Below are 26,447 nucleotides of genomic sequence, written 5' to 3'. Positions count from 1 at the left end.
GAGTGAAACAAAGGGGCTGGGCTGCGTGATGCGGTGAGACAAGTGACAAAGGCAGGCTATGCCCAGGCCTTTTCTGCTCATAACTTGAAAATTGAGCTCATCTGCTATATCTACCTAGGTATACAGGTCATTCCCCAACAACATCGCGTCCACCCTCATTCGCGTTGATCATCATCGTGTCAACCATCGTCGCGTGGACCATCAACTTTGACCTTCTCCGGTGCCGACCAATACAGAGCAGTCATCAGACGACGCCATCGCCTCGAAGGTCGTGATAATGAAGAGCAAGAGCGCGGAAAAGGATGCCGAGATCGCGGCGTTGAAGAAAGAAAATGCTAAACTACGCCACGCTGAGGTTTGGAAGCTGGTCGAGCAGAACGAACGACAGGGCCAGACCATCAAGCAGCTGCTCGATGAGACCAGTGAATTGAAAGCACAGCTCACAAGTCGCATACAGCTAGACAATGCGGATACGTTCCATGAGAATGTGGACGGTCAGAAAGATTCGCGCACTGCGTCAAAGGCCAGAGCAGGCGCACACGACGAAGTCGGTACCTTACGCGAGCAGAATAACCTACTCACCGCCGACGTAGCGATGCTGAGGACCGACCTCGCTACGGCGAACGAGCGTCATGCTTCGCTTGAGGAGCAATACAGATCACTCCAGCACAAGCTTGCCGCAGATATGCAAACCAAGCTCGACACATCCAACGAGCTGGAAAGTATACGCCGCAACCTTGAGAAGACCGCAGAGTCAAACGAGCACACCCAGGAATGTCTTAATCTCGCCCACAAGTACATTTTCGAGCTGCAGGGTAGCAATGGGAAGGCCCGGGGATCTGACTACCCGCAAAAATTCCTGGATGCCACCCACAAGATGATTCGTAATCTGCAGCAGGAGCAGCTGAATGGCACACTGCAGAGCTCTGGCAAAGTCGGGAATGCCAGTCCCCCGAGAAAAATCAGGGTGGTCGGTACTATGCTCGACAACCTGACACATGGCATCGCAACTCAGGTTCAGGACCGTATTGCAACGTCAGATGCTCACATGCAAGAAGTGCTGCGCCTCAAGGATGCACTGGAGGCTATCAAGTCTGGCAAGCAACCACCGAGGCCGCCACTGGATCATGCGCTCAACCTGTCAGTGTCAGACACCACTACGAAAGGAATTCCCGTGCCCAAGACAGCGGAAGAACAGTTGCTGTCCGAGCTCATTCACCACCATGCCTCCTCGATGGATGCAAAGGTCATGCATCGGTTCATCTCCGACACAATAACGCACATCGAAGGGAATGCCGATGGACAACGTCACCGAGCAGTCAGTCCGCGTCGTCAGATTCAGCTGGCGCAAGCATTCAAGCGCTACTCCTCTACCGGTAGATTTGCCGACAAACCACTCCCAGTGCCAGTTCCATCTGTGCCTGAACCCGGAACAGATGGCGTTGTCTCTCACGCAGGCAACACGCCAGCAGAGAAGGAAAAATGGTTTCAGGATGCCATTTATGAGGACTCCATGTCCGACTCTGCCGATTCTCTAGATGATCTCATGCGAGACGTGGAGGCAGCAGACCTTGCTTTTGCTGCGGTAAAAGCAAACTTTCAGCATGCCATGTACAAAGACCCGACATCCGACTCAGCTGATTCTTCCAGTAAAGATCCTCTGCCAGTTGTCAGGGTGAGAGATTTCGCAGCGTCGAAAGCAGACTCCGCTTATGCAAGTGAGAAGGACGTGCCTGTCGAGAACCAGGTCCTTTCAACCCCGAATCCAAATTCTGGTAGCGTCAAGCCAGTCACTGCACCCTCCGCACCCTCAAAGTCCGCAAAGCTCACACGCGAAGAGATCCAGATCAAGGTGAAGCAGCGGACTGAGGCTGCGAGGCGAATGGCATTGATCGCCAAGCAAGATAAGGAAGTCGAGCGGCGGAGGAAGCTGCGTTTCCAGAACCTAGCCAAAGTTCACGAACGAAGTCTCAAGCGCAAGCGAGAGGCTCTGACAGAGCTGACAGAAGAGGAGAGAGACCGTCGGGATGGGAAGAGTCCATATCTATCGAAGTCGAGAATCAGTTCGCTGAGCATGCTTCGAAGAAGCAGAAGAAGCATGCTGGCACGGGTGCGCCAGAGCCCGGGGAGTTGTTACCTCAGCCAGGAGCTGAGAATGAGCTGCCACAAACAAAAGAGCAGTTGCAGATCTATGAGGACAAGTAACACAGGAACGACGAGGCGACTCACTCAGGGGTTTGTTACAGTACACGGCCTCTCACATCACACTACATCAGTGTCCAAACTCTTCACAGCCTCCACCAAACCACCCATACCCCCATCAAGCCACACATCTACCTCCCCACTCGCTTTCACGCACCTCTTATCAACCCTCACGTCATCCGTCCACCTCTCAATATACACAGTCTTCATCCCAACCTTCTTCGCCCCCCTCAAGTCTTCGATATGCGCCGCTACCTGCACGCACTCTTCCGCCCGCAACCCAGTCAATTCCAGAACCCGCTCATACGCCTCTCTTCCAGGCTTCAACGAGCCCAGCAGCTGGCTGCTGAACAGCATATCGAAACGCAGGCCACTTGATTTGCATAGGTGCAGCTGCAGGCGGGTCGTGCCGTTCGCGAAGACGAAGATTTCGTAACCTTCGTCCTTGAGGGCGGAGATTGCGGGTGCGACATCGGGCCAGGCGGGCATGGAGTGCCATTGTTGGACGCACCGCTCCACCGCGTCATTGTGCTGGAATGCCGGTTTGTACTGGGGAAATTGCTCGTCGAGGGTCTTGCGGAGGGCGTCGGCGAGTGTGATGTCGATGTCCTGGACTGGGAGATTGGCGGCGAGGCGGGCGGTGTTGATGTCGAAGTATGTTTGGCGCCATTCAAGAGCCAACGTCGAGCGCTCCTTGTCAGGTATCGTGCTGGGAAGGATGCTAAGGGCCCCAGTATGCCAGTCAAGACACGTTCCCATAAAATCGAAGAGGACGGCGCGGAGTTTGGGCGTGGCCATTGTTGCTGTCTGGGTTGGATCCTGAATCTGCTGGGAAGGATGCAGATGAGCGTCGTCGGCCTGGGATAGGGCGGGCTGAATCGCTGGGCACTATGTGTCTAAATCATGAGGCGTATCAAGTTGAAGATGGTCTGAACGGTATCCCAGGTACTTGAAAAAGTAGCAACATGGTAACAAGTTATGGCGGCTTGGCTTTACTACATCTCAAGCGCGTATACATCTCGAATCACTTGTCACTTGTCGCGCTGAAGCCGGCATTTTCCAACAGAGTGCTAGCAGCGTAGGCTAGCGTTCTGTGTACAGACTTACAGACCGCGATGAGTGCTTAGTCATTTGCCGAAGCCACGCGGAAGGTTTCGCAGATTGGTGCATAAAGTTGACCTGCATATACGCGTTCAGGCGATGGCGCCATCGTGCATTCTGCGAGGCTCGCGAGCTTTGGTGACATTTTTCTTGTGGTCATCTTTCATTATGTGAGCTCCCAGAGAAGGTACAGAGCATTTTTGCCTACTGGGATCGTAGCATGATGTGCGCGGAGACTTCTGCTGGAGTGTGGCTTCCAAACTGGCAGGACTCCTTCTAGACCAAGCCATAAAGCTGGCACGCAGTTTCAAGTTATGCTCGAGGATCACAACACCGCATCGAATTGCCCATCAGCAACTTGTGCCCGATACCTTCCACCTATCAAGCTGATCGCCCATGCTCTTATGATTCTTCCAGACAGTTCCCACGATTATCCATCCCATGTCCGCCACGGCTGAACCCTGCGCCATCCAAGCGAAGCAAGCAAGGGCTTTGTAACGAGTCGCCAGACGACAAGGCCAGTCAGACTGCCGAGAAGGTAACCGGCTACAACCATGAAGATCTGTTCGTTGAGATGTGATTTGCTGGTGGTAGTGCTGTTGCCGTCGTCGCTGAAGTTGAATGTAGTTGGTATGAAGAACTGCGAGGCTGTGTCGGATACTGGCGGCGAGTCCGTCGTGGCCTTTGCTATGAGTCGTTCGACCGTGGCACCGAGTTCGATAGGTTGGGTAGGGCAGTGTGAGTGATGCCAGTTCTGCTGTGGACGAGACGTTTACCGATCGAATGGTCGTCTCGTGTTTGTGCGTTTGCTGAGTTTGACGCTTGGAGCTGACAAGCGCTTTAGCGAAGAGTATTCGTGCCTTTGTTCTGGCGTGACGCACTGCTTCGCAGCGAAGGGTGCGCTGGCGGTCAGTTCGAAGATGCTCACATGTTTTGGTAGATACAATGTCTGTCGCAGCGGAAAGCATCTGTCGTGAAGCTTCACCATCACCTGGTAAGTAGCACAGGCGTCGTTGGCTGGTCGATTAAACGTGGAAGGAAGTCCAGGCAACTGAACCTCAAGTGAACTCCACCTGATCAAGCCATCTGCTCGCGAGTGCGTTTGTGACCATTACTTAAACCTACTTATTCATCTAACAGTACTCCTCGCCCAGCCCGCTGAGTCCGTGCTTCCTACTTGGCCGTACTCTGAACCATTGTGTCATCTAATCTCCTGCCCTCCACGAATATGACTGGTGGCGTGTAATGCTTCCTCCCATGGAAAACGTATATGACAGTAGCAAGAAGGCATACGCCAGCCCACAGCGCCGGGCCCCAGTTTGCGTCCGCTGGCGTCACAGGCAGACCGGTTGGCATTGCACACCACACCATTGCCCAGCAGCAATAGATGAAGCTCCAAGCATTGACGAATAGGCCCCATCTCCCAAGACTCCAGCGCGCCGGGGCTAGAGGTTGACCGCGTATCCGCTTGAGCAGGATGCAACCGATTGAAATCGTGTAAGTCGACAACAGGGCCAGCAAGGACAGCGAAACAATGATGGTGAAAGCCAACGACGATCCAAGATTGATGAGGCAAAGCAGTGCCGAAAGTGCTGATGTGAGGTAAACGCTGTTGAAGGGGATAGAATGCTTGCGATCCATCTTGCTGATCCAATTGCTGAACGGGAATCCTTTATCGCGAGCGAACGCCCATGTCTCTCGACTGACAGTGGCGAGCAGTGTGATGTTTCCGATGTAGATCAGGATCAACAGGATCACCAGCAGGAAGATGGCCACACCCGCGTTGTTCATGTTGAGGAAGAGCTGGAGGTATGGAACGTCGGCATTGATGGCGTCGTCTAGAGGACCAAAGCAGAACAGCATGGTAATGCAGGTGACAAGAGCAATGATGAAGTTGACGACATAACTCCACCACATGCAGCGCGGCACGACCAGCCCAGCATCTTCAACCTCTTCCGAGATGTGAACCGCTGTGTCGGATCCAAGAATACAGTAAAGCGAGTTGACTTGATTGAGCAGGACCTGGATGAATGAGCGGAATGCTCCTTGTAAGCACACAACGAGGACGACTTACCGCTGTGCCAACGCTTGAGTAGCCACTCTCATTAACGAACTGAGTGAACACATCTTTGGCGGAGTTCTTTGGTGCTAGCACCCACAGAGGGATAATGACAACAACGAAGCCGAGAATATGGACCCAGAATGCTCCAGCCTCAAGCAGTGGTAGCGCGCGAGCTGCCCATGTGTTGAAGAATATCGTGGAAGCGATAAAGGCTATGCAAGCAAGTGTATACTGCCAGTCCGTAAAAGTGTAGTCTGGCCGTTCGACATTTATTATGACCTGGATTATGGTCATGGTCAAGAATGGTCCGGATGTTTGACTGGCGAGCCATGCCAAGGTTGACATCCAGCCTCAATGACATTAGTCGTTGCTCACTTTGCTGAAGAGGAAAGCTTACCGGAAGCGTAGCTTAAGATCTTCTGGCAGTTTGCAGGAGCGAACTCGCTTACCCAATGGTATTGCCCACCACTAGTAGGTGCCATACTTTCCATTTCCGCCAACGACAATACCACAGGTGCATATAGGATACACGTGCCGAAGAAGCTCCACAAGAGACCTGCGAAGCCTCCAGCGTACAGACCAGAGCTCAACACAAGTATCAGGATCTCCCAGGTCGCCATGTAGACCGAGATGAAGCCAAGTGTTGAGATGTATGAAAAGTTGCGATTCCATTCCTGAGCCTTTCCTAGCCGCTTCATGTCGCTGATATCATTCTCCTTGTCGTGACCGCTTCCGGGTGTTCTGAAGACATCTTCGGCATCGCGTGAGACTGTTGGCGGCTCAAAGCCTGCCTTCTCCGTCTTTGTCTCGTCCATTCTGGGTCAGTGACTTCACAGATTGTTGACGATGGGTAAGACAGATAAGGATCATCAGCAAAGAGCAGACAGGATGGTCAGAGACGCAAGAGTTGCACAGAAGCCGTGAAGATATGGTACGACAGCTTCAAACACCCCACGTCTTCCTTCTTACCAAGACCATATGCCGGGGACAAGGAGTCCAGTGCAACAGGCCAGATACAAGGGTCATAAGATTTCGAGAGTCGAGATGCAGGTACTTGCTACCATGTTGCGTTAACGACGTGACACGGCTCACCGCTAGGAAGGTCAAGCGTGGCCAAGCTCATGGGGTAGAGCCTCTCAAATGCAAGGACGGGGTCGCGAACAATGCATGTTGGCCGGCAAGAGAGTCAAGCTGCCGCCATGGGTTGTGAAAGTTGTGATCGACCATTCGCGGGTGATAGGCAATCTTCGAATCTGCATGACTGCTCTAGCGCTGAGCCTAAGCTGTGTAGTCTAGGTCGATTCCGATAACGCTACCTTCTACCAGTGATGTTGCAGTTTCGACAGTCGTGTTGATCGCGTGGCGTAGGCCAGGCTCTGGAGCACTCATCGGCACGCGCAATAGGCCGTGAAAAATGGTCGATGGGCCGGAGAATTGATGAGGATGTTTGAGTACTTAGTAGAGGGCAGGAACTTGGAAGCTTGGCTCGAATTAGGTGCCGAAATTTGGGGTCCGAGCCACATCTGCCTGCCCCTTCGGTCGATTTGCTGGGGACGAGAACTGTTGCTGTACACCTTCCTTAACATCGTGGTAGGTTGTTACAAGCCAGCGAGAAGTCGGCCCCGCTCAGAGATGACACCTTGTCGAGCTGTGTCGTTATGATAGCGTTGCGTGATGCTACAAGAATCTACATACTGAGCACTGACACTGCCAGCGTGCACCAAAATCAGTACCTAAGTACTGATAGAGACCGCCAGGCAGGTAGGCTCTGTACAGGGATAAAAAGCAGCGGAGGGCTGGTGTTGTATTGCATGGCTGCAGAATGTGCGCTATGGCTCGTGATACCACTCTCTGGTAACTCCAACGCTCCGTATGCACGGCTTTCGGCGTCTCATACAACTTGTTTCCGATTCGGCGTCTTGATCGGTCAGCATCGAGATGTCTGAAGCGGTCCAGGAACGAAACCCCATTCTCGCAGTCTTCAGCGACTGGTTTAAGCCCCGTGACTGAAGATGACCCAGGTCGTTCGACCATTACTAGGGGAGAGACAACATTTGCGGACCACCCGAAGTCCGCCTGAGCCCTGAACGTTATTCAGCGTCCGACAGCAGAGTATGCTCGCTGCTCTCTCAGTGTCAATGTTGACCTGTCCACAAGGCAACAAGGCGAACGCTCGGGCCAACACGAATAGCAGCATTGTCTCGAAAGGGCTCGACAAAGCCTTCCGTGGCGCACGGTCCGCCAATGAACAGTAAGCCTTCGTACGAGAATAACCGATCAAGAGACATCGAAATTAGCCAACAGGAAGACATGAAAGGTATAACGACTCTCTTTGTCTGGCATGCCTGCATAGACCAGTAGTAAGAATCGTATAACTGTTGTGTCAGGTCTTGCGAGAGGCTCCTTTTGATAGATTGTCACAAGCTTTATTAACCTCACTTCGACAACACAGATTCAACCAGGTCAACAGACACACAAACACAATGCCTATCGCAACTGCACACCACCGCTTCGGCGGCGTCAACGCCACCCACACTCACCGCAAGTTGAACGGCACAGCGCCCGGTAGGAACGGCCCTCGCAGCGCTGGCGTTGCGGTCGCAGAGCTCATCCGTCGCACCACCGACGACAAGAACAGCTTTGCCTACCTCTGGGCATCGCCTGTCTTCAAGTACAGCTTGATTGCTATTATCGTCCTGATTGTCCTAGTATGCATCTTGCTTTTCCTGCGCTGGAGAAAGCGCCGTCAGATGCAAGGCTACGCATAATCGCAGGTAGGCGGAATATATGTTCAATAATCACTGCATGTTCAACAGTCATCCTCACATCATTTTCGTGATTCTGATCATCCCTTACTAATTAATATCGTGAGAGGCCTCCAGGAGGTCAAGGTTGAGTTATGATGAAACCCTTGGCATCCATCAACCAGCGATGGCACTTTCCGCTCCCCGCAGCTGCCCGTTGCGCTTTGACCTCTTGCATCAACACCGCGACTGCCTGCGGCTGATCTTCTCATTTTCTGATGTCAATCATCCCTCATGCGGCCAACGTTGGTAGATGATCTGTGAAACCTTCCACGCGGCCTCGTGACTGCTGGATGATTACTTCTGCTGCTCAGTCTCCTTGCAGGCCCGTTCTCAATGTATTAGCGGAAGCCGAGGCAGGCGCCCACCGCACTGCTCGCCCGTACTGAAAAACGACAAGCACATCAAGTTGCGAGTCAGTGTGAAAGCGCTGTCTGCCCACGAAGACATTACCTCCATCCTTCTCTGCTGTTCAGCGTGTCATCTGAGGTCATACGTGATTGCTTTGCCAGATTCTTATTTCTTCCAAACCGCCGCGTATCACACCCTCCTGCTGCAATGGCTCCCAGCCAAGCTATGAGAGTCCTATTGGGCTTGGGCGCCTCTGCTCTCGCACTGTGGACATACGTCTTGTTGTTCGTCTTGTCCATACGAAGTGGATCATTCTTCAGGAAGCCGTCAGAAAAGGAAACCAATGAGCTTGCTATCGGTACGTGCTGTACAACCATTTCCCTAGGACGCTGCGACTGATTGAGATGTAGCAAGAGATCGACTCTGGAACTTAACCAAGTCTCCGTTGCCAGGCTTCTTCCACCACTTCTACCGCCTTCATAACGGTCCTCTCAAAGATCTCGACCTCCAACTTCATTATGTCGCCAACCAAGAACCTCGTACTCAGTCGGGCAACCTTGTCATCCTGATTCATGGATTCCCTGATGTGAGTAAGAAGCTTGTGGAGAGCCAATCGCCCTGCCGTACACACATATCTCTGGCGCCGACAGAATAGTCCTTGCTACCTACACTGCCCAACTTTCAAGGCTGTCCTGGTCCCAAGATAATGCAGTACTAATGCGCACCACAGTCATACGCCATGTGGAACCACCTGCTGCAAGAGCCCTCCATACCGATAGAAGAAGCAACATACGTGGCAGTCGACCTGCCAGGCTACGGTGGAAGCGATAGCCTGCCGAAGTCTGATACTATGGTCCTCGAGGCTCTGGCTGAATTCATCGTCGCCATGAGAGAGATGTTCTTGAAAGATGACCGCACACAGAACACATACGTTGTTGCACATGATTGGGGCGGCGTGCTTGCCAATAGACTTGCTGCAGATGCTGCAGTATTGGCGGATCGCTTCATCATTGTGAATGGCCCCTCCTCGGATCTCATGCGAGCGAATGGTACCCAAATCTTTGAAAGCTCCAGGAAAATCTTCAAGCAGTTCCGACAAGCTCCCTGGACCAATTTTGGATGTCTGACAAAGTCCATCAAGACTGTGTCGCCAGTGCTGCGACAGTTGCTGATGTCGGGTTACATCTTCGCCTTCAATCTGCCGGCATTCATGGTGAAATACCTCGGCACTGGCGGTAACATGGTACGCCTCTCCTTGATCGCCACAGTCAATCCGACTTCCTATCGACGGCTCCTGATGATGGCCTGCCCTTACATCTCAACTCTTCTTCCCCTGACTTCTCTTGCTCCCACGATCCCGTAGTCCAGGCTGACAATACCCTCGAAATAGGCATTCATTCGTGGCGTCAACGCGATTCAGCTGCGTGAGAAGAAGCCGAGTCTGTTCAAGCCCGAGGGCCTGGCCACCATACTCGGTCCGAGTGTCGCAGAATGCGAGGCCACATCGTCGAATGGCGTTAATGGAGCCAATGCTAAAGTCTATGGCCCAACCGTGGTGCAGCGGGCAAAGTCACCTGGAACTCATTTCTTGAGCATGACAAGCTATTACCGTGACGGACCAGCCTCGAAACCGTGGCATAAGTCACTGGAACTTATTGCCGATCTTCATGCTATCGATTCCGCTGCCTCAGAGTCAAGCTCGCCCGCCAGACGTCGATCGTCTTCTTCCACGTCGTCAGCTCTCTTTACACCACAGGTCAGAGGTATGCTCCACGCGCCAACTACAGTGATTTGGGGCGAGAAGGACGTTGCATTAGGTAGGCAGCTTTGTCTTGATGGCCTCGATGGCTTGCTGCCAAAGGACTCAGAAGTCATACTGTTGCCCAGAAGTGGTCACTGGACGCCCCTGGAGCCACAGTCGAGAGCTGCAATCGCCAAGGTCGTGGGGATGTATGCTATTGAGAAAAACAACATGTTGACTGGTAAGCCTATGACTCAGCATGCTGCACACGTATATGAAGGCGCGACCCAGATGGTGAAGAAATGAGCCACCGAGATCAAGCTTCGAGAGTTCAGCGTGGTGTAGAAGGGAGCCGGAGAAGCTTACGGGCAGTCGCTGGCAATTTGAGACATGCCGTACGGTAGCCTGGAATGAATAACGACTCATGGTAGTCTACGATTTGTGGGCTATCTTCGACATCAAGGCTGGGAAGGACTGCCACGCAAAGTTACCAATATACACTGATACCCCCTGCCATTGAAGGCAGCCAGACGGAAATGAATAGGTCACTAACAACAACAAACCCTCAGCTGTCGGTCTGGGACTGGTGCCAGCTCAGGTTCGAACGCGTTGCATGAGCTTTCCATTCCCCCATACAATGTTCCATACGAGGCAATTACGGCGAAATGTGAGGCGCGCTGGCTAAGTTGGAGCAATGAAGCCGACTATCACAGGCACGGATATTGATTAAAGATGACAGAGACTCGACCCTTTCGCACTTGACCTAGGTACCGCTTAACCTGTTCGTGTTGACAAATTCATCCTGACACACAAGAAACCTGCCCGGACAGTTCATACCATCAATGGCCACCATTAGGACAGGCTATCCCACCTTCAAAGCGTATCAACACCGTGCATGCCAGTGGTCCAAAGTACCCCAATCAACCGGCCCAGCTCCCTTCTTTCCCTTCTTCCCAGTCCATACCCCATGAGTCGGCGGCGGTGCCCACTCCTGAGGAAACCTTCCGGGTGCTCCATCGCCTGTGAGGATTGCTCCCTGTTGTTTGCGGCTCGAACGCTTTCGTCTGCATCGCTTCAAGCAGCAGAAGAGTGCCGCTGCCAGAATGCTCGTAAAGATGATGGTCGCGACGTAGACTATGATTGCCGTCGGGCTTATGAATATTGAGGGGTCCAGGTCGCGAGGCTGGTGGAGGTTCAGATGGGCCTGCTGGGTTGGACGAGTTGTGGCTTCCGGGGCATGTTCGTCGAACAGGGCGAACGAGAAGGGATTGAGAGTGCTCGGTCTTTCCGACAGAGGCGAGGCCAAGGCAGCTAGAGGAGCCTGTCGAGGACCCATACCTTCGAGTAGCCGAGAACCCATACCTTCGGGCAGCTGATAGAGGTGAGAGCGTGGGCGAGGGTGTGGCGGGACAACTCGCCTGTGTACTTCAGAATGGGAAGCTTGAAGGCTGTGGTCTTCGTTCTCGTTCTGTACACGAAGAATGTGTTCAGATTTATTTCAGACGGTCATGTGGTCGTAGTCGGAGCACGGAGTATGGTGCCATGGTCACAAAAAGGTCTACATCCCTGCCTTTAACCTGAGCAGGGACATCGTCAATCGCCCAACCAGCAAGACGTGTCAGCAGGCTCCTTTGTTGAGCTCGTCTGGTATCGGCGTTTCGCGCTGTGTCAGTCGATGTACGTCAGAGCAACAAACGAGATCGTTTCGATGCGTTTGGGTAGGGAAGTGGCTCTCTGACCAGGATCGGTACCTATGCTGGTTTCATGGCTCAACAGCTGACCGACCACAGGATTAACCTGCATTGAGCTCCATCTGCTCGGACGCTCTGAGCATACATTGTGCAGCGAAAGGGTCCGGTTGAGCAACGCTGTGAGCTGATGGTCCATAGATCATAAGCATCCTGATATCCGCACGACAGTTTGTCGAGGATGCACTGCAGTAGTGTCTCTCTGACAAGCAGACGCCGTAGATTGCTTACCTGCACTACATAGGTACACTCCTGGCGCTGCCGGCATCGAGAGCGTTGATCGTGCCCTCGTTGTGCGCGAAATTGTGTACGAACGTCTGGCTTGCACTTCTTGCTCGACTTGATCTCCGCGAGCGCGAGCGACAGGTGTCGAGTATCCGATCTTGAGACGTGGACGGATGGAAGAGAATGAAAAGCAGCTTTGCGAATTCACTCCTTCCGAATAATAATATGTGCTTCCGTGGGGCTGGTGAGGGCCCCGCCTGCCGTATACGTCTCGCTTTCCGGGCCACTAAAATCGTGACGTATATATACTAATAATTATCAAAAATGGCTCAAAAATCTGTCACAAGAGCTCAGATCTTAGATCTGATCCCGTCTGGATGGTGTAGTGTCAGTAGCCCCTAACTTGTGTCCGCAACATCCCTCTAACTTACGATATAGCGGTTATCACGTCGGGTAAGCCTATCTTCGATCCTGATCTACAATCCATTCTAACAACAAAAAGTCTCATATCCTTCCCACAAATCGTGGAATATATGACTTCCAAGTTCACTTGAAAGCAATCCGAAGGCCGCGAGTTCGAATCTCGCTCTGGACAGTATTCTCTTTTGCTTTTTGGCTTGTTCAAGGTCATCAGAAGCTTCGTGGCGGTCAAAAACGCTTACGGGAAACGGAACAGGAAGCGCATGAGTGAAGAAAGCTCTGGCTTGGCACATCATTTTTGGCGAGGGCAAGTGCCAGCTTTGCACACTAGGGGCTTAAGCCTTGAGTGAAGAGTAAGAACTTCACGTGGTCTCGATCGATGGCTTTCTGATCAGCACCTAATGTTCTAACCGCGCCTTACGCTGGTCTCATCTCGTGCCCTGAAGGCCACGACAGTGTTTAAAACACAATCGCAATACTCCCGCCTCAGCGTCGACGGATCAAGGGCAACGAACAGCCGCCAGTGGCGTCCACTAACAACGACGTGATATTTTCCGCCACTCTGATCTTGGAATCCTCGGATGCCTATGGACGCAGAAGCGCCATGACTTCCTGGACGAGGGATCACGCCACTCCCGCGAGGTAACGTCTTGTCTCCAGCACGGCATCATAACCATTCAACCACTGCAAATATTCAGTGCTAGGCCATGGCGCATCCATATCCGGCTTGGGCCTGTCTGCTCGCCTCTCCTCTACAGTTCTCCTTATATCGATGTCATTCGCAATCCTCTGCGCGGCCAATGCACCATTCCTCCGCTCCCAGGCATCTCCCGCAGCACTCAGAAATCCTACTCCAGCGCGTGAGCGTTCTTGCATTCGCCTGACGCGCGGTGTCCTCAGATCTTCGTAGGCCTGCGTTGCATCCAGATGCGATCTGTTGCTCCGAGCAGCCCAAGCCGCACACTCAGCTAGGACGGCGCCATCTTCTATTGCTGAGGACCCACCACAGGCGTTGTGCGGAAACATGCCGTGGAAAGCGTCGCCCAGCAGAACGATCCGACCAGAAGGCGAGCGGCAGGTTTTTATCGGAAGGACCTCAACGGTGCGCCACTGGACCACCTGGCTGACCGAGTCGAGTAGTGCACGTATAAGCGGACTCATTTCACCCAACTGGCTGATCATTGTCTCCTTGTCAACTCTGGTACCCCATGAGCCGTCTTCGGGAGGCATTGCAGCACTCGGATCTGATATGTTGACGACGACGTCAAAGTCGCGCTGCGGCGGCAACGGCCAAGTGAGTACGTACTTTCCTTCCATCACCCAGAACTTGGGATTGTCGTTCTCTAGTAATGGGCTGAGAAGTGGGTGATCCCTCATTCGGTCTTTGGGGACGCTGCACCTGAACGAGATCTCAGGACTAGGATTGAACTTGGCATCAGAGACAACGCTGCTCCGCACCGCTGAATTCAAACCATCTGCAGCAACGACTAGGTCCGCGCGGTAGGGTGTGTCGGGCGCGTTCTTCTCGCCACCATGCCTGCACCAGACTGTAAGTGGATCGTCATTCACCCTCGTAACCTTTTGATTGAAGATGATATCGCAGCCTTGTCGACGTGCACCTTCGGCTAGCACTCGTTGATAGTCGACGCGATGGATTCCCCTACCGTTCGTCAGCACTGAACACGTATGCTTAGGGCCCCCTCTACCATGATGGCGCACCATATCGAATGCGATTCACATCAGCAACATTCTGAGCCAGATACCCGAGACTCTCGTTGTTGTAGCCATTTCGAATCTCTGTCATATCGCTTGTCGTGACGTACTCGCTCATAAGCGCCTCGAGTCCGTACGATTGGAGCACTTTGGCTGCGAATGGCCAGATTCCGATGCTTGCGCCGAATTCGTTGAGATCGTCCCTTGCTTCGAGGACTGTCACTGACTTAAAGCCTGCACGGCTCAGAGCTATTGCAGCGCTGAGACCACCGATGCCTGCGCCGACGACGAGGATTCGGTCGTCGAAACTGGCTGGTTTGGCGACTCCATCATGTGGTGTAGGGGCTGTTGAGGCCTCGTTGAGGCTTTCGGCAGAAATGCTGCCCATATCGCCGACAAGCTAATAGAGAAGACAGACCGGGACAACTGACACGAAGGACGGGACTGGGACGGTGCCTACAATGGGACGGCCTTCAGAAGGTATGCCTGAAGAGATGGCCTGGAAGCGTCAATCCCGCGTGTCTTGCTAGAAGCACGCTATAGACCGTGACTCGGACATTTTTGAGAGTCGTATGTTCAACGAACATGGCAGATATACGCGTAAATGCTACCGGCGACCCTTGTCAGCACGACACTCGAGTGGGTACTTACTGTCAGTCTGAACGGGACCTTGCATGTTGCATGCCGTATAACGCAACATCATCCTGGACCTCGTTCCGTCAGGCTCGCTCTTTGCCATATGTCGATGGGATCAGCATCACGGGAAAATACGATAATTTAGGCATCCGGAGCGTACAAGAGTACGAAGGGCTCTAACTCAGAGTAGGTCGTGCATACCCTGGCTGACGGCCTAATCTGTGTAGTGGTGATTGAGCGTCTGGAGGCTGAATTTAGGGTAGATGAGGTCGACCCGGACTGTGCAAGTTATGAAAGCAAGAAAGAGAGATTGGACTTGCTCTGCGCTCTTCAGCCATCGTGGCTGCACCGGTATGCTCTGTTTCAAGAAGTAGCATGCATAAACTCAACGTATGGCAAGGCAGGAGCTCGTTCAGACCAGCTACAGCGGATCATCAGTTCTTTGCTCGGTTTCATTCTGTGAACTCGTTCACAGCAGCTCCTTCGCCAAGGTAACATCCTGCTCAGCAGTCCGAGTGCTCGAAGAGCTCGAAGTGCCCGATTCAGCATTCATCTCGTTCCGCTTGCCCTCCATCTTTCTCGCACGTTCCTCGTCGTCTCTCCTTGCGAGGTACTTCCCGACCAGGTAAGGCACCAGGCGAAGAGCCCAAAGATAGCGAATGATCCAAGGAGAATTACCGGGATGCCCCACCAATGAGAATGGTCGAGCTTCCAGCTCTCCCAGCCATCCCAGTCTGTGCCATTGGTTGCATTCGTGGCTTGAGCAGCCACGGGTCGAAGAACAATAGCAATGATAACGAAGCTCATCCCAAGCATGAAATGCTCGAAGGAAGTGATGCGGATGGCAGTATGGCATAGCAGAACCACTGCCATGAGTGTTGCAGCTATGGTACTGGAGGCGACCGCGGCGGAACAACCCGGGGCATTCTTGTCTTCGGGCACGACGCAAGTCATGTGCGAGACGGGAGATCCGGTCGCTGCATCTGCATGCTGGGCTGCCACGGCTGGAAGAGCCACAGCAGTGACAGTGGAAAGCACTGCGAGCATGAAATGCTTGAAGGAGCTGACGCGGGCGCCTACAGGAACAACCAGAGCCAGGGCCATAAGTGTTGCGGCTGTGGTGCCCGAAACAAGACTGGAAGAATGGGCTTGTAAGTCCTCCGGCGTGACTCGACCTTTTGGCGCAGCAGGTGGTCCGACTGTGCTGCGATGGACGTGATTGACTAGATGCGAGAGCACGGCTGGCGTCGCGGAGACCACACCGCTTGTGGCAGAAGTAGCAGTGGAGACAGCGGCCAAGACTAGAGGCTTGTATCACAGGTCGTGATAGGCCCGCGGGCGAGCTCCTCGGGCGTGATGCCCTCAAGGAAGAACGATAATGGAGTCGCAATGGCATTGATGGCGCACGTCGCGTTGTCCGCATCGCCAATTGCTACAACAGTGGGCCTCGGTCTTCGAGTAGGAGTGGTGGAAGTTGGGAGCTCTGGCACCACCAGCGTTCCATCAACTCGGTTCTCGACGTGAGTGTAGGATGAGGTCGAGCGATAGATGGTCGTGCCATCATCTGTGTAAGGCGGTCGATCCGTGATGGGAGTAACTTGAACCTCGAACGGCGATTTCACTCTCTCACTTGGCAGAGAAGAGCGTTTGTTTGTTGGGAGATTGGTTTGGGTGGGATCGACGCCTGTCGTACCAGTCACATCGGTTCTCGGAATCGGTGGGATCGTGTCCTGGGCAGTCTCCTGCGGTGGCTCGGGCGTGGTGGGATCTCCTTGGGGCGGTCCGCGTGAGCTCACTAGCCGGAGATCGCGACGCTCGTAAAGAGAGTTCACGGTGGCCTCAGGAGATACTGTCGTAACATAGGTAGTCGGTCCCGGCTTACCAGTCGGCGGTCCATGAGGCGTTGCTTGGTGAATTCCAGACCTAGCAGAGACTGTTAGACGTGGGCGGATGCTTGTCGGGTATGTAGGACAAGTTGGCGGTCCATGAGGCGTTGCTTCAGGTTCGCCATGCAGCGCCGTCGTACCGGTGATGGTAGGCCCAGGCTCTCCGGTCGGCGGTCCATGGGGCGTCGCTTCGGCGTTTCCAGATCCGGCTGGAGCTGTCAGGCATGGACGGATACTTGTTCGGTTCGTGTCCGTAGGGTAGCGACCAGAGTTTGAGTGTTTCTTGAGGCCAGGCCCGAGCACCTCTGCAGTGACTGTGACGGATGGCGACATAGTTGATATGGGTAGAGGACAATTCGTGGTCGTCTCTGAAGCCGACATTACACGATAGATGGGTTGCGTAGTGACAAGTCAGTGTAGGAGGCTTTGGTCTTGAGGCAGGTGCTGTCTGGCGCGCGACTCAAGGTGGCATTTATATAACACCCGTATGATTCCGTTGGTGGTCAATCGGCGTCTGTTGACCGTGAAGCGCCGATGTGTTCTGGCCGGATGGAACGTCACAGCCATGCCACGACTCTCGATCCCCACGTCTGTCGCCAGTATCGGCATTCTTCACTCAGTGGCACCATATGCGTCGTCCTAGGGCGGCTCGAGTCATCCACCAAAACCAAACTCTTCCTCATACCACACCACTCGCGTACCAAACTTGACGTACCTCCCAATCTCCGCCCTCAGCTGCGCCGAAAACCCAGGCGGCCCACAGACCATCACCGTGACCTCCTTATCACTCCGCTGCATGCTCGATATTCTCCGCACGCTTCCCCTCTCCTCCCTCTCATCGTGCACCACCAAACCGGGCACATCAAATTTGTACTTTCCGCGCCAGCCTGATTGCGCACGCGTGAGAAACAGACTCACAAACACCCTCTTCTCAGCTCGTCGCAGTAGATCGACGCCCCAGACTGCATCGGCCGGTGTCTTTACGAACCACTTCATTCTCAGATCGACCGTGTCGCCGCGGGCTTTGAGAAGGGCGAGGTAGATGGGCAGGATGTACGTAGCTCCGACGCCGGCGGCGTAGAGGGTGATCAGCCCGGCTGATTTGCCTGCTTTGATGAGTGAGGGCATGTACTCTGCTGCTTCTCCGTATGGGCCTTCCAGCAAGATAGCCTTGTTGTGGCAGTTCTTGAGCATGGCCGTTGTGCCGGCCAGTTTCCGGGCGACCAGCGTCAGCTGTGTGGCATCTTTGGAGACGTCGGCGATTGTGAAGGGGTTCTTGCGGCCGACGGTAGAGCCGATGACGCCGTCGGCGAGACGGATGTAGACGTGCTGTCCTGGTATCCATGTATCAATCACGGCATCTTTTGAGCCCAACTTCAGCACGATCAGTCCGTCCGCATCTGAGGCCTCCTCAATCACACTTGCCTCCACGGCCTTTACTTGTCTAGCCCTTAGAACCGCATTGACGACCCACCAAGCTCCCATCTGCGCTACATACCTCCTCGTCCATCTCATATGCAACCACAATTCCACCACCAGAGCCGCACTCATCAGCACATGCCCAACATAGAAACCCCTGTAGTAGCTCTTTCGCCTCACAACCGCTAAACTTCCCACCACAAGCCCCGCCATCGTCACCACAGCCGCCAGCCCCAACCTAGGCTCCCAATCCCCCAATCGCTTCTTCAACACGCCCATGTCAACGAAGAACTTCAGATACAACGCCGCATGCCCGAAAGCCAGGACCGCAATGATTCTTCCCAGTATGCGATGCCACGCATTGAGTCGCTCATGCGTCAAACCAGTGGCGATGGTGATCGGCGAATTAGGTGACTTGATTGCGAGCAGATAGTGCCATGGCAGCTGGGACACGGCAACATGGCCCAGCGATTTGGTGAGGTGAAGGTAGCTTTTCCCTGTGTCTGCCTGGGCGATGTAGACGAGGTAGAACAGATAGGCAAAAGCTGCCAGGAGGCGTGACGGTGGTCCGAGAGTTTGATTGAGAGGTTGCGTTAGATTCCAGTGTATGCGGCGGGCGAGGATTTGGAGGCGTGAAGATGATGGTCCTTTCTTGGGTGAGATGGAAATGCTTATAGAGGCAAAGGTTGCCTTCAGAGAACGGTACACATATACGTTTATGAGGAGTAGAATCGGCATAAGCCAAGCAGTGAAGCCTGCCGTTTCGAGCTGTTGGCGAACGACTTCATACTCTGCCGGCGTTGGGAAGATGTACTCGTACCCGAGCATCGTGAAGGATGACCCAGGGAAGCGAGCTTGAGGGCAAAATTGCGTTCATGCATCCATGGTCATCACCACAGAGCTCCCCCAACACCTTGTTGCTAGATCTGTCTGCAGGTGCTCATCAAGACGATGACAACTACAAATGCTCTGTCCTTCAAGGCGGCCGATTAGTCAGCTGTTCAACGAATCATTGTTATCCCAGTTACTAGGTGCAGTCTACATTCTCGTTATCTGTATTTCAAAGCAAAACGAGGCTTGTGGCCCATTGACTCGTCGTTGGCCGTATGCAGGCGAAGACGTCGGCCTTTCTTGTCGCCCGAGAATAGTCACTCTGTCGCCCGAGAGCAGTCCAAGCCTGATGTTACTGTTAAGTTGATTAAGGCACCTAGTATTTGAGACCAAATCGCTAACTATGCACACAATGTCGCAAGCAATGCCATTCGCTCAATGCGATAAGGACGCTCAATCAAGATCAGGTGCCACATCAGTCGCATGGCGAACTCTGTGCCCTGCGCTAGCTGCCAATATGCATCTCAAGTGAAACATAAGAGTCCGAAGTCACCTTGGGCGTCCTTCTGGTAGAAATCGTCGTACTTCCTCGTTATCGTATCGTCCAATGGTTAAAGGGGGTTCCCTGATTCATCGTGTTATACTGTAGCGGCCGCTACAGGTGCAGTCTTTGATGCTTCCTGCTCGCCTGCTGACTCGATCTCTTGCACGGACGTCTTTCCCAAGATTCCCTCGCTCTGGTTCAGTTTCCTCGTCGCAGTTGGCGACAGCAGCGGCTCTGTGTCGTCAACTGATCTCACCGGCATTCCAAACTTTGGTTCCTTCAATATAGGTTTCGGCATCTTCACTGTTGGGCTGCTTGCCATTTCCTCTTTTCGCACAACATCGTCAGCGGAATGGCTCTCCGGGTTTTGTCTCAGTGGGACGTGCGCCGCGGCCTCACTGATCAGCTGAGATGCTCCGCCAGAACTTCTGACTGCTTGCGCTGGAGTTCCTCGAGTTTGGCAATGGGGTTCTGTTTTCCGCAATATTGGCATCTCAACACCAGAATATTTTCCTTGTTGCGCGAGAGCAATGAGGTATCATGGGCAGTGCCGACAGTGGAAAAGTCAGGGACAGGATAGGAAGAGAAGCGACGTACCCATTCATCTTGCTTGGGGACCCCTTCAGCCTGTGGAAGATTGCTGTCCTCGTCCCGTTCCTCGCCGAAGAAGGAAGACCTGCGCACAGGTGCGGGGGTCACTGGTAAGCTTGGCCTTTCAATTGCTGTGGGAAAGTCTGTCAGTTTCAGGTTCGCTCTACGGCCGGGCGAGCGTGATCCGGAGGAGTTGTGCAAGACCTGAATCTTCGCTTTCCGTGGTCCATGCAGGGCTTGCATATATGCCTCGATCTCGGGGATGTCATCCCAAGCATTCGAACGGGACTGGAAGCCAGCCCATGGATCAGGCGAAGTCATCGACGGCGTCTCCGCATGCTCTGGCTCGAGGGTCTCTGAGGTTGCCGTCGATTGTGCCGTTTCGGTTTCGATTGGCGACTCCTCCTCAATCTCAGGCTCGGGCGGAGGACTTGGCGCTTTTGCTTCTGCAAATACTCGAGTTGGCTTTGGCGCCTTGCCTTCCCATGGAAAGATTGGTTTGGGTTTGGTCACTTCGGCCGGTTTTGGTTTTGGGGGCAACTGGTACCACATGTCCTTGGGTGCCTCCGGATAGGAGGTGGGCGGTTGCCATAGCTTTGTGTCACTATTGAAGTCATAGATCTGAGAAGGAAAGTTGGAGGCCTCTGGCTTCGATTGCGTCGGCGGTGGCTCTCTGAGTCTCGTTAGTGACGGATGGAATGAAGGTATGAAGTACAGACCTCGCAGGGTGCCAGTCAACTTCGGGAGCGGAAAACTTTCGTTGTTGCACGGTTGGCGTTGGTGTGAAATCTGCATCGGCGGTTCTTTCGGCTGGACTTGGAGCATCGCCCATTGGAGTCTCCATGGCAGGCGGCTCACCATCTGAAGGGCGATGAAGGACAATAGACGGTGTTGACTGCTGACCTGTCGCCGATTGTGATTGTACACTGGAATAGCCTGGCTCATAACGAGTCTCCTCGCCATGGACATAGTCCTGGACCTTTCTTGAGGGCTTGGTTGACTGGCCCGAAAAATAAGCAGAATTTTGATTCCGATAGTGAGCATCGTATACTGCCCACCAGCGGCCCAGCAGCTCGCCATATACGCCGTGGTTGTGATGATTCTCTCGACCTAACGTCCATGGTTTGTCCTTGCCAATGAAATGAACGCCTGATATGCTGCTCTGAAAATGTCGATATGCTGGTACATACTGATAGTTCCCACTCGGTGTGCAATTGTACGCAAAGCTGATGCGCTCCCAATCTCTGAAGTGCATGTTCAGCAGGCCCTGATCGGCTCCATCGAAGCTGATCCCTCGTTGGGCCAGAGCAAGTAAGGCATAGTAGTCTCCCATGTTTGGATTCAGGACCATGACACCGCTGTTGAAGCAATCGGGCCAGCCAATGTCGGGTGCCGCCGCAAATGGCGTCTGCACATGAAGTAGCTCCTGAGGCGCTCGCAGCATCACCATATCCGCATCGAGGTAGACTATCCTTCGATACTGGGTCTGCCGCCACAGCTCGATTTTTGTAAATGTCGAAATTAGTTCTGGTCGGCCCATTACGTACAGGTTCGCAGGCTGCTTGTTGGCGATCGCCTTCACTGGAATGATATCGTCGTAGAGGTCTACGTGATGTCAGTATCAACGACACCTGTACACGCCATATCTTACCTTCAACTCCGATATCGTCTCAGACGAGACTCTGTCCGTTGTCACCAGTACCGCGAGCTTTGCTCTCGCTCCTCTGTCTCGCAGCGAGTGTCCCAGCACCATGGCCCCTAGGATTATTCAGTCTTGTTCTTCGCATACATCGTCTGTTTGGAGGGTATACCTGGGAGGTATGCATCGTTCATCAAGAGCTGCCACCCATCATTAGCAAGCGATATCATGTTGATCGTGCATATCCGGTCCTCACCGTTGCAAACACAGCATCTCCGATGGGTGCCATGCTGGCCACCTGAAGACCGGCTGCCGGTCTACTCAACGACGTCCCGACACTGGCAATCTGCTCGTGTGTTGTATCGATAGCAGTATCTGCGGCGGTCTTGTGCTGCGCTCGATACCTTTCGAGGCCTCCCCGCACGACCAAGGCGGTCGTTGCTGTTTCGAGGTTCGTCTGGAGCTGCACGATGGCGTATGCAGGTGGCCGAGCTGCAGTGCGAGATGCCAATTGGAGCTTGAGGGCTATCCCCACCAAAGCATGTGACGCTGTATCACGACGATCATGCGGGCGGTCTGAGCCCTAGTCGGTGAGCTGCTGCTCGAGTAGATCAGTCTAAAAGAGTGAAGGAGCGCGACCGGGTCGTCACTGCTGCAGTGTTGCAGTGAAGAACGCGATGACAGCTCCCGTCAAAATTTCGTGTAGAGGAAATGAGCTCCTGCAGCATAAACGCATTGTTTATCCATCCCACGTGAAATTTAATCGTTAGAATGAGCTCGATGGGTGGCGTAGGTGCCCCATCCCAGGCGGAGTCGTGCTCGTATCAAGCAGCTTCTTTAACCGAGCATCACCCACGGAAGCGCCCGTACTAGGGATCGCAGCCGTGCTTGAGCACTGACCACTGTTATCGATACTTACGGGCAATATGCTGTGTGAAGTTGTCAAAGTTGACTTCGCTGCTGAAGGTCCTGACAATCTGCCAACAACTGCGTTCGTGAAACGCTGGGCAATGCTGGCGTACGAACGTTGCACAAGATCAGTGTGTCTGAAACCATTCACCGTTTAGTGTCAGTCTTCATGTCAACCGGAGAACTCAAAGACCCTAAATATACTTGATATGTCTGCCACGGGGTGCTCGACAGTCCTGGCAAGGCACAGCAATACAGTCGCAGTCGAGCGAGCCGTTCTCTTCCAACGAGCAAGGAGAAATTCGGCAACAAATATGTTGGACATTGGCACAAAGCCTGCCACACTCGCTTTCGAATTACAATCCCATGGGTATCTTGCCTCCACTCTTTCTTGGTGCATCCCGTCTCAGTAATATACATGTTTGTACACTCTTTCTCATTTCATCTAAGCCAACAGCCTCGCGATATCATTCAGCGTATTCGCTCTCTGCTCCTTTCGACTCCTCTGTCCATCCTTTTCTCCGAACGCCATAGATGCGAGCTTTCTCTTCTTCGTCTGGATCTCGATGACTTCCTGCTCGATAGTGTCTTCGGCGACCAGACGAATGCATTTGCAAGGACGCTGCTGACCGAGGCGATGGACGCGGTCGACGGCTTGATCCTCAATGGCCTGGGGAAGATCTGTTAGCATCTCTTCGAGTGGAGGCGCTTTGGACCAGGAGTAAGGATTCACTTACAGGAGCCCACCAGGAATCGCACAATACGACGGTGTTGGCCGCAACGAGATTCAGGCCAACAGAGCAAACGGACAGGGATGCCAGCATGATGCGACAGGAGTTGTCTGTGTTGAGCATCTCGAGTGCAGTATCCGCTGCGTGGTGCTCAGCTTGCCATCCAGTCGACAGAAGCGCAGATCGTGTTTGATCAGCTGCGTCTGCACCAGGTCCAGGAACGATGTCCACTGGCTGAATACTACACACTTGGCCCCATTCTCATTCTGGGCGGCTTTCAGGACCTTGATGAGGGCTTCGATCTTGCTGCTGGTGCTGTCAGCGTCGATCTCGATCTCTTCGTCTGCTTCGCCAAAATTGGCGGCAGGCGCGACGAGGCTTTCGATCGTTGGCAGGTCTGCCCGGCACATAGGACATTTGTGCTGTACTTCTATGACCCTCTCAATGCACTGCTGACAGTACGCATGAGAGCAAGCTGTGATCACCGGAGAGCGCATCGTGTCATAGCAGACCGGACACTCTTCCTGCGAGTCGATGCGGACTTGAAGCAAATCCTGCAGTGCCTTACGATTGGCAATATTGGTGACATCGACCGCCTTGTTCTCCTCTACCAGCTCCATGACTTGCTTGAGCCGGGCTTCGCCGCACATCTTCCAGTGATTGCAAGTCTGGCGTAAGCGAAGCAATACCTCCAGCAAGTTGGTCATAGTGTTGCTGTCGCCCTTCTTGGCCTTTGCCGCTTCCAGAAGACCCTTGGCTTCGTGCTTGAATGCGTCGTAGCGCTCTTGCTCGTGCGTCAGCAGCTTGACCGGGTATTGGTGGAAATTGATGCCTGGGAGCTTCAGGTCGATGAATTTGAAGTCCTTCATCCGACGCAGGCAGAGTGTCGCCATGAGAGCTTGCAGTAGAATTCGAGCATTGGGATCATTGCGCTTTAGAGGACGAACGAGGAGAGTGTTGAATACTTCAAGCTCATCGAGCCCGCCAGATATGTGCAAGAACTTGACTTGTGCATACAAGTCTTTAAGCGTGTTAATTATGGGCGTTCCTGTCAAGGTCCACCTCGAGGTGGCATCGAGAGTACACGCAGCAATGCTCATCTTCGTCTTGGGGTTGCGTATGTTGTGACCTTCATCAAGGACAATCCTACGCCACTTCAACGAGAACAGGCCTTTCTGCGATGGAGTCTTGACTGCCTTGTCTTTTCCAGATGGAAAGAGTTCTTGGCTCATGGTTGCGTAGGTAGTGACCACAATATCATACTCTGCAAACTGAGCCGGGCTAAGCCAGCGATTGTCCTGACCATGATAGGTCAGAAGTCTTGGTCGCTGATCTGCGGTGACGTGCAGCTCTGCTTGTTGGCGCCAGTTCGACATGACCGACAATGGCGCAACAATCAGGGTCGGGCGTCCTTCTTTGTGCGGGTCGGCCATGATGAGCGAGATGATCTGGATAGTCTTTCCCAAACCCATGTCATCCGCGAGGATGCCGCCGCGTGCCAGAGCCGGGGCTTTCGTGAGGGAGAAGTTGGTTGCGATGTTCGTGTAGAGCCCATGAGATCTCTTCCAGAGTTGGACTGGCTCATCAGCATCCTTCTCGGGTAGTTTGGGTGACTCCTTCTGCAACATCCACTGGAGCCCTTGCAGCTGGTAAGGCAGAAGCCGAGTTGCCATCTCAGAGGGTTGCTTGGCAGGTGTCATCTTCTCGAGGGTCGCCTCTCCCGCAACAAACTTGTTGACCGCGTCCTGAACGTCGCGTGGGTTGAACATAGCTGTGTTGCTCAGGACACTTTCCATGGTGAGCGCGGGCTGGGATCCTGACGGCAGCGTGCTGATATTGGCGTATTTGTTCGGACCTTCATGATCGACGACCTGGCCTCCGCCCTTCATCATAGATTTCGCTGCCTTTTCGCGGGCAATCCGATCTTTCTCTTGCTGCTTTCGTTCCCTTTCGGTGCGCGCGAGTTCGTTGACGGGCAGTTTGAGGTCTTGCATCTTCTGCTTAAGATCTGCCTGTGCGACGGGATCGCTAGTACCGAACAACTTGAGACCGATTGGACATTCGAAGACCGTCTTTGGTCCGGTAAGGGCTCCTTCTATGAGTAATTCCTTACTGTCGAACAAAGCTGCAAGCTTTGCGGCGACCTGGCGGCCGATATGCCCAATTTGGTCACCCACACAATTGTCGATCCTAAAGGCATTGCGGTCATAAGTATTCCCAGGCTCTCGACGAACCTTGACGTACTCGCCTACTGTTGCCCGTCCGTCGTAGTAGCGGCAACCGACTATCTTGGTGTTGAGAATTCCATACAGCTGGTAGTTTTCATAGACGTCATCATCGTCGTCTGCTGTGAGGTCAATTTCGCGACTGACGTCGTCCTCCTGCTCCTGCGTAGACCCTAACCATGAGTCGCGCTCGCGTTGACTGTGCTGATTGCTGTATGATGGCTGAGAGCTATAGACGTTGAATGAACTTGAACGACCATTGTAGCCGTGCTGACTAGATCGGACAGCACTTGAAGACGGTGGTGTTAGATATTGGTGGCCTCCAGGGCCTGTGGTCACGGTGGAGTTGTTGTTGGTTTTGGCTTTCTTGGAGGATGATGATGGAAATTCTTCATCGCTGCTGAAGGCAGTGAGATCGATCACATCGCTGAGCTTGCGCTTGGGCTGCCGTCCGACGCCTGTCGGCATTTCGAAGCAGTCCTGATGACTTGCAGATGGATTATCAATTTGAACAAGTGAGTCGCGCCTCAAGTCGAGGTCGAGGTTCGAGGTTTCCAAAGGTTGGGAGGACTCCGGCCTTGGCACCGATACAATAAAGTCTCCACCTGCGCGAATGCGGAATAGCGAGAATCGCGTGGGCACGTGAGCAGTACACAATAGTATCAAGTC

General features: G+C 53.5%; 9 protein-coding genes across 9 annotated transcripts; 2 read left to right on the top strand and 7 right to left on the bottom strand.

The window, feature by feature from the left end:
* Positions 1-277: 277 nt before the first annotated feature.
* AB675_9180 (uncharacterized protein) lies at positions 278-2,205 on the top strand (the record flags this gene model as incomplete). The annotated part of the gene is made up of 2 exons (XM_018149691.1): positions 278-1,967; positions 2,015-2,205. The coding sequence occupies 2 exons, from the start codon at positions 278-280 to the stop codon at positions 2,203-2,205; spliced, it is 1,881 nt and encodes a 626-aa protein (XP_018001725.1).
* Positions 2,206-2,262: 57 nt separating this feature from the next.
* On the bottom strand, positions 2,263-3,000 carry AB675_9179 (uncharacterized protein; the record flags this gene model as incomplete). The annotated part of the gene is made up of 1 exon (XM_018149689.1): positions 2,263-3,000. One exon carries the CDS (start codon positions 2,998-3,000, stop codon positions 2,263-2,265), a length of 738 nt encoding a protein of 245 aa, XP_018001517.1.
* A 1,476-nt stretch (positions 3,001-4,476) lies between these two features.
* Positions 4,477-6,180, bottom strand: AB675_9178 (putative amino-acid permease; the record flags this gene model as incomplete). The annotated part of the gene is made up of 3 exons (XM_018149688.1): positions 4,477-5,325; positions 5,378-5,715; positions 5,763-6,180. 3 exons carry the CDS (start codon positions 6,178-6,180, stop codon positions 4,477-4,479), a joined length of 1,605 nt encoding a protein of 534 aa, XP_018001452.1.
* Positions 6,181-8,727: 2,547 nt separating this feature from the next.
* On the top strand, positions 8,728-10,567 carry AB675_9176 (uncharacterized protein; the record flags this gene model as incomplete). The annotated part of the gene is made up of 4 exons (XM_018149687.1): positions 8,728-8,878; positions 8,931-9,106; positions 9,251-9,763; positions 9,911-10,567. The coding sequence occupies 4 exons, from the start codon at positions 8,728-8,730 to the stop codon at positions 10,565-10,567; spliced, it is 1,497 nt and encodes a 498-aa protein (XP_018001509.1).
* A 2,711-nt stretch (positions 10,568-13,278) lies between these two features.
* Positions 13,279-14,755, bottom strand: AB675_9175 (3-hydroxybenzoate 6-hydroxylase 1; the record flags this gene model as incomplete). The annotated part of the gene is made up of 2 exons (XM_018149686.1): positions 13,279-14,314; positions 14,361-14,755. The coding sequence occupies 2 exons, from the start codon at positions 14,753-14,755 to the stop codon at positions 13,279-13,281; spliced, it is 1,431 nt and encodes a 476-aa protein (XP_018001742.1).
* Positions 14,756-16,304: 1,549 nt separating this feature from the next.
* AB675_9174 (uncharacterized protein) lies at positions 16,305-17,222 on the bottom strand (the record flags this gene model as incomplete). Its single annotated transcript, XM_018149685.1, has 1 exon — positions 16,305-17,222. The coding sequence occupies one exon, from the start codon at positions 17,220-17,222 to the stop codon at positions 16,305-16,307; it is 918 nt and encodes a 305-aa protein (XP_018001462.1).
* Positions 17,223-17,543: 321 nt separating this feature from the next.
* On the bottom strand, positions 17,544-19,136 carry AB675_9173 (putative metallo AIM14; the record flags this gene model as incomplete). Its single annotated transcript, XM_018149684.1, has 1 exon — positions 17,544-19,136. One exon carries the CDS (start codon positions 19,134-19,136, stop codon positions 17,544-17,546), a length of 1,593 nt encoding a protein of 530 aa, XP_018001350.1.
* A 641-nt stretch (positions 19,137-19,777) lies between these two features.
* AB675_9172 (Glycogenin-1) lies at positions 19,778-22,202 on the bottom strand (the record flags this gene model as incomplete). Its single annotated transcript, XM_018149683.1, has 5 exons — positions 19,778-20,077; positions 20,281-20,947; positions 20,994-21,879; positions 22,086-22,113; positions 22,170-22,202. The coding sequence occupies 5 exons, from the start codon at positions 22,200-22,202 to the stop codon at positions 19,778-19,780; spliced, it is 1,914 nt and encodes a 637-aa protein (XP_018001715.1).
* Positions 22,203-23,267: 1,065 nt separating this feature from the next.
* Positions 23,268-26,246, bottom strand: AB675_9171 (uncharacterized protein; the record flags this gene model as incomplete). The annotated part of the gene is made up of 3 exons (XM_018149682.1): positions 23,268-23,492; positions 23,560-23,693; positions 23,726-26,246. The coding sequence occupies 3 exons, from the start codon at positions 26,244-26,246 to the stop codon at positions 23,268-23,270; spliced, it is 2,880 nt and encodes a 959-aa protein (XP_018001456.1).
* Positions 26,247-26,447: the final 201 nt, after the last annotated feature.

The sequence above is a fragment of the Cyphellophora attinorum genome, assembly GCF_001299255.1.
Source record: "Cyphellophora attinorum strain CBS 131958 chromosome Unknown Contig9, whole genome shotgun sequence".
NCBI classification, from domain to species: Eukaryota; Fungi; Ascomycota; class Eurotiomycetes; order Chaetothyriales; family Cyphellophoraceae; genus Cyphellophora; species Cyphellophora attinorum.
This window is presented reverse-complemented; position numbering and strand designations above follow the sequence as displayed.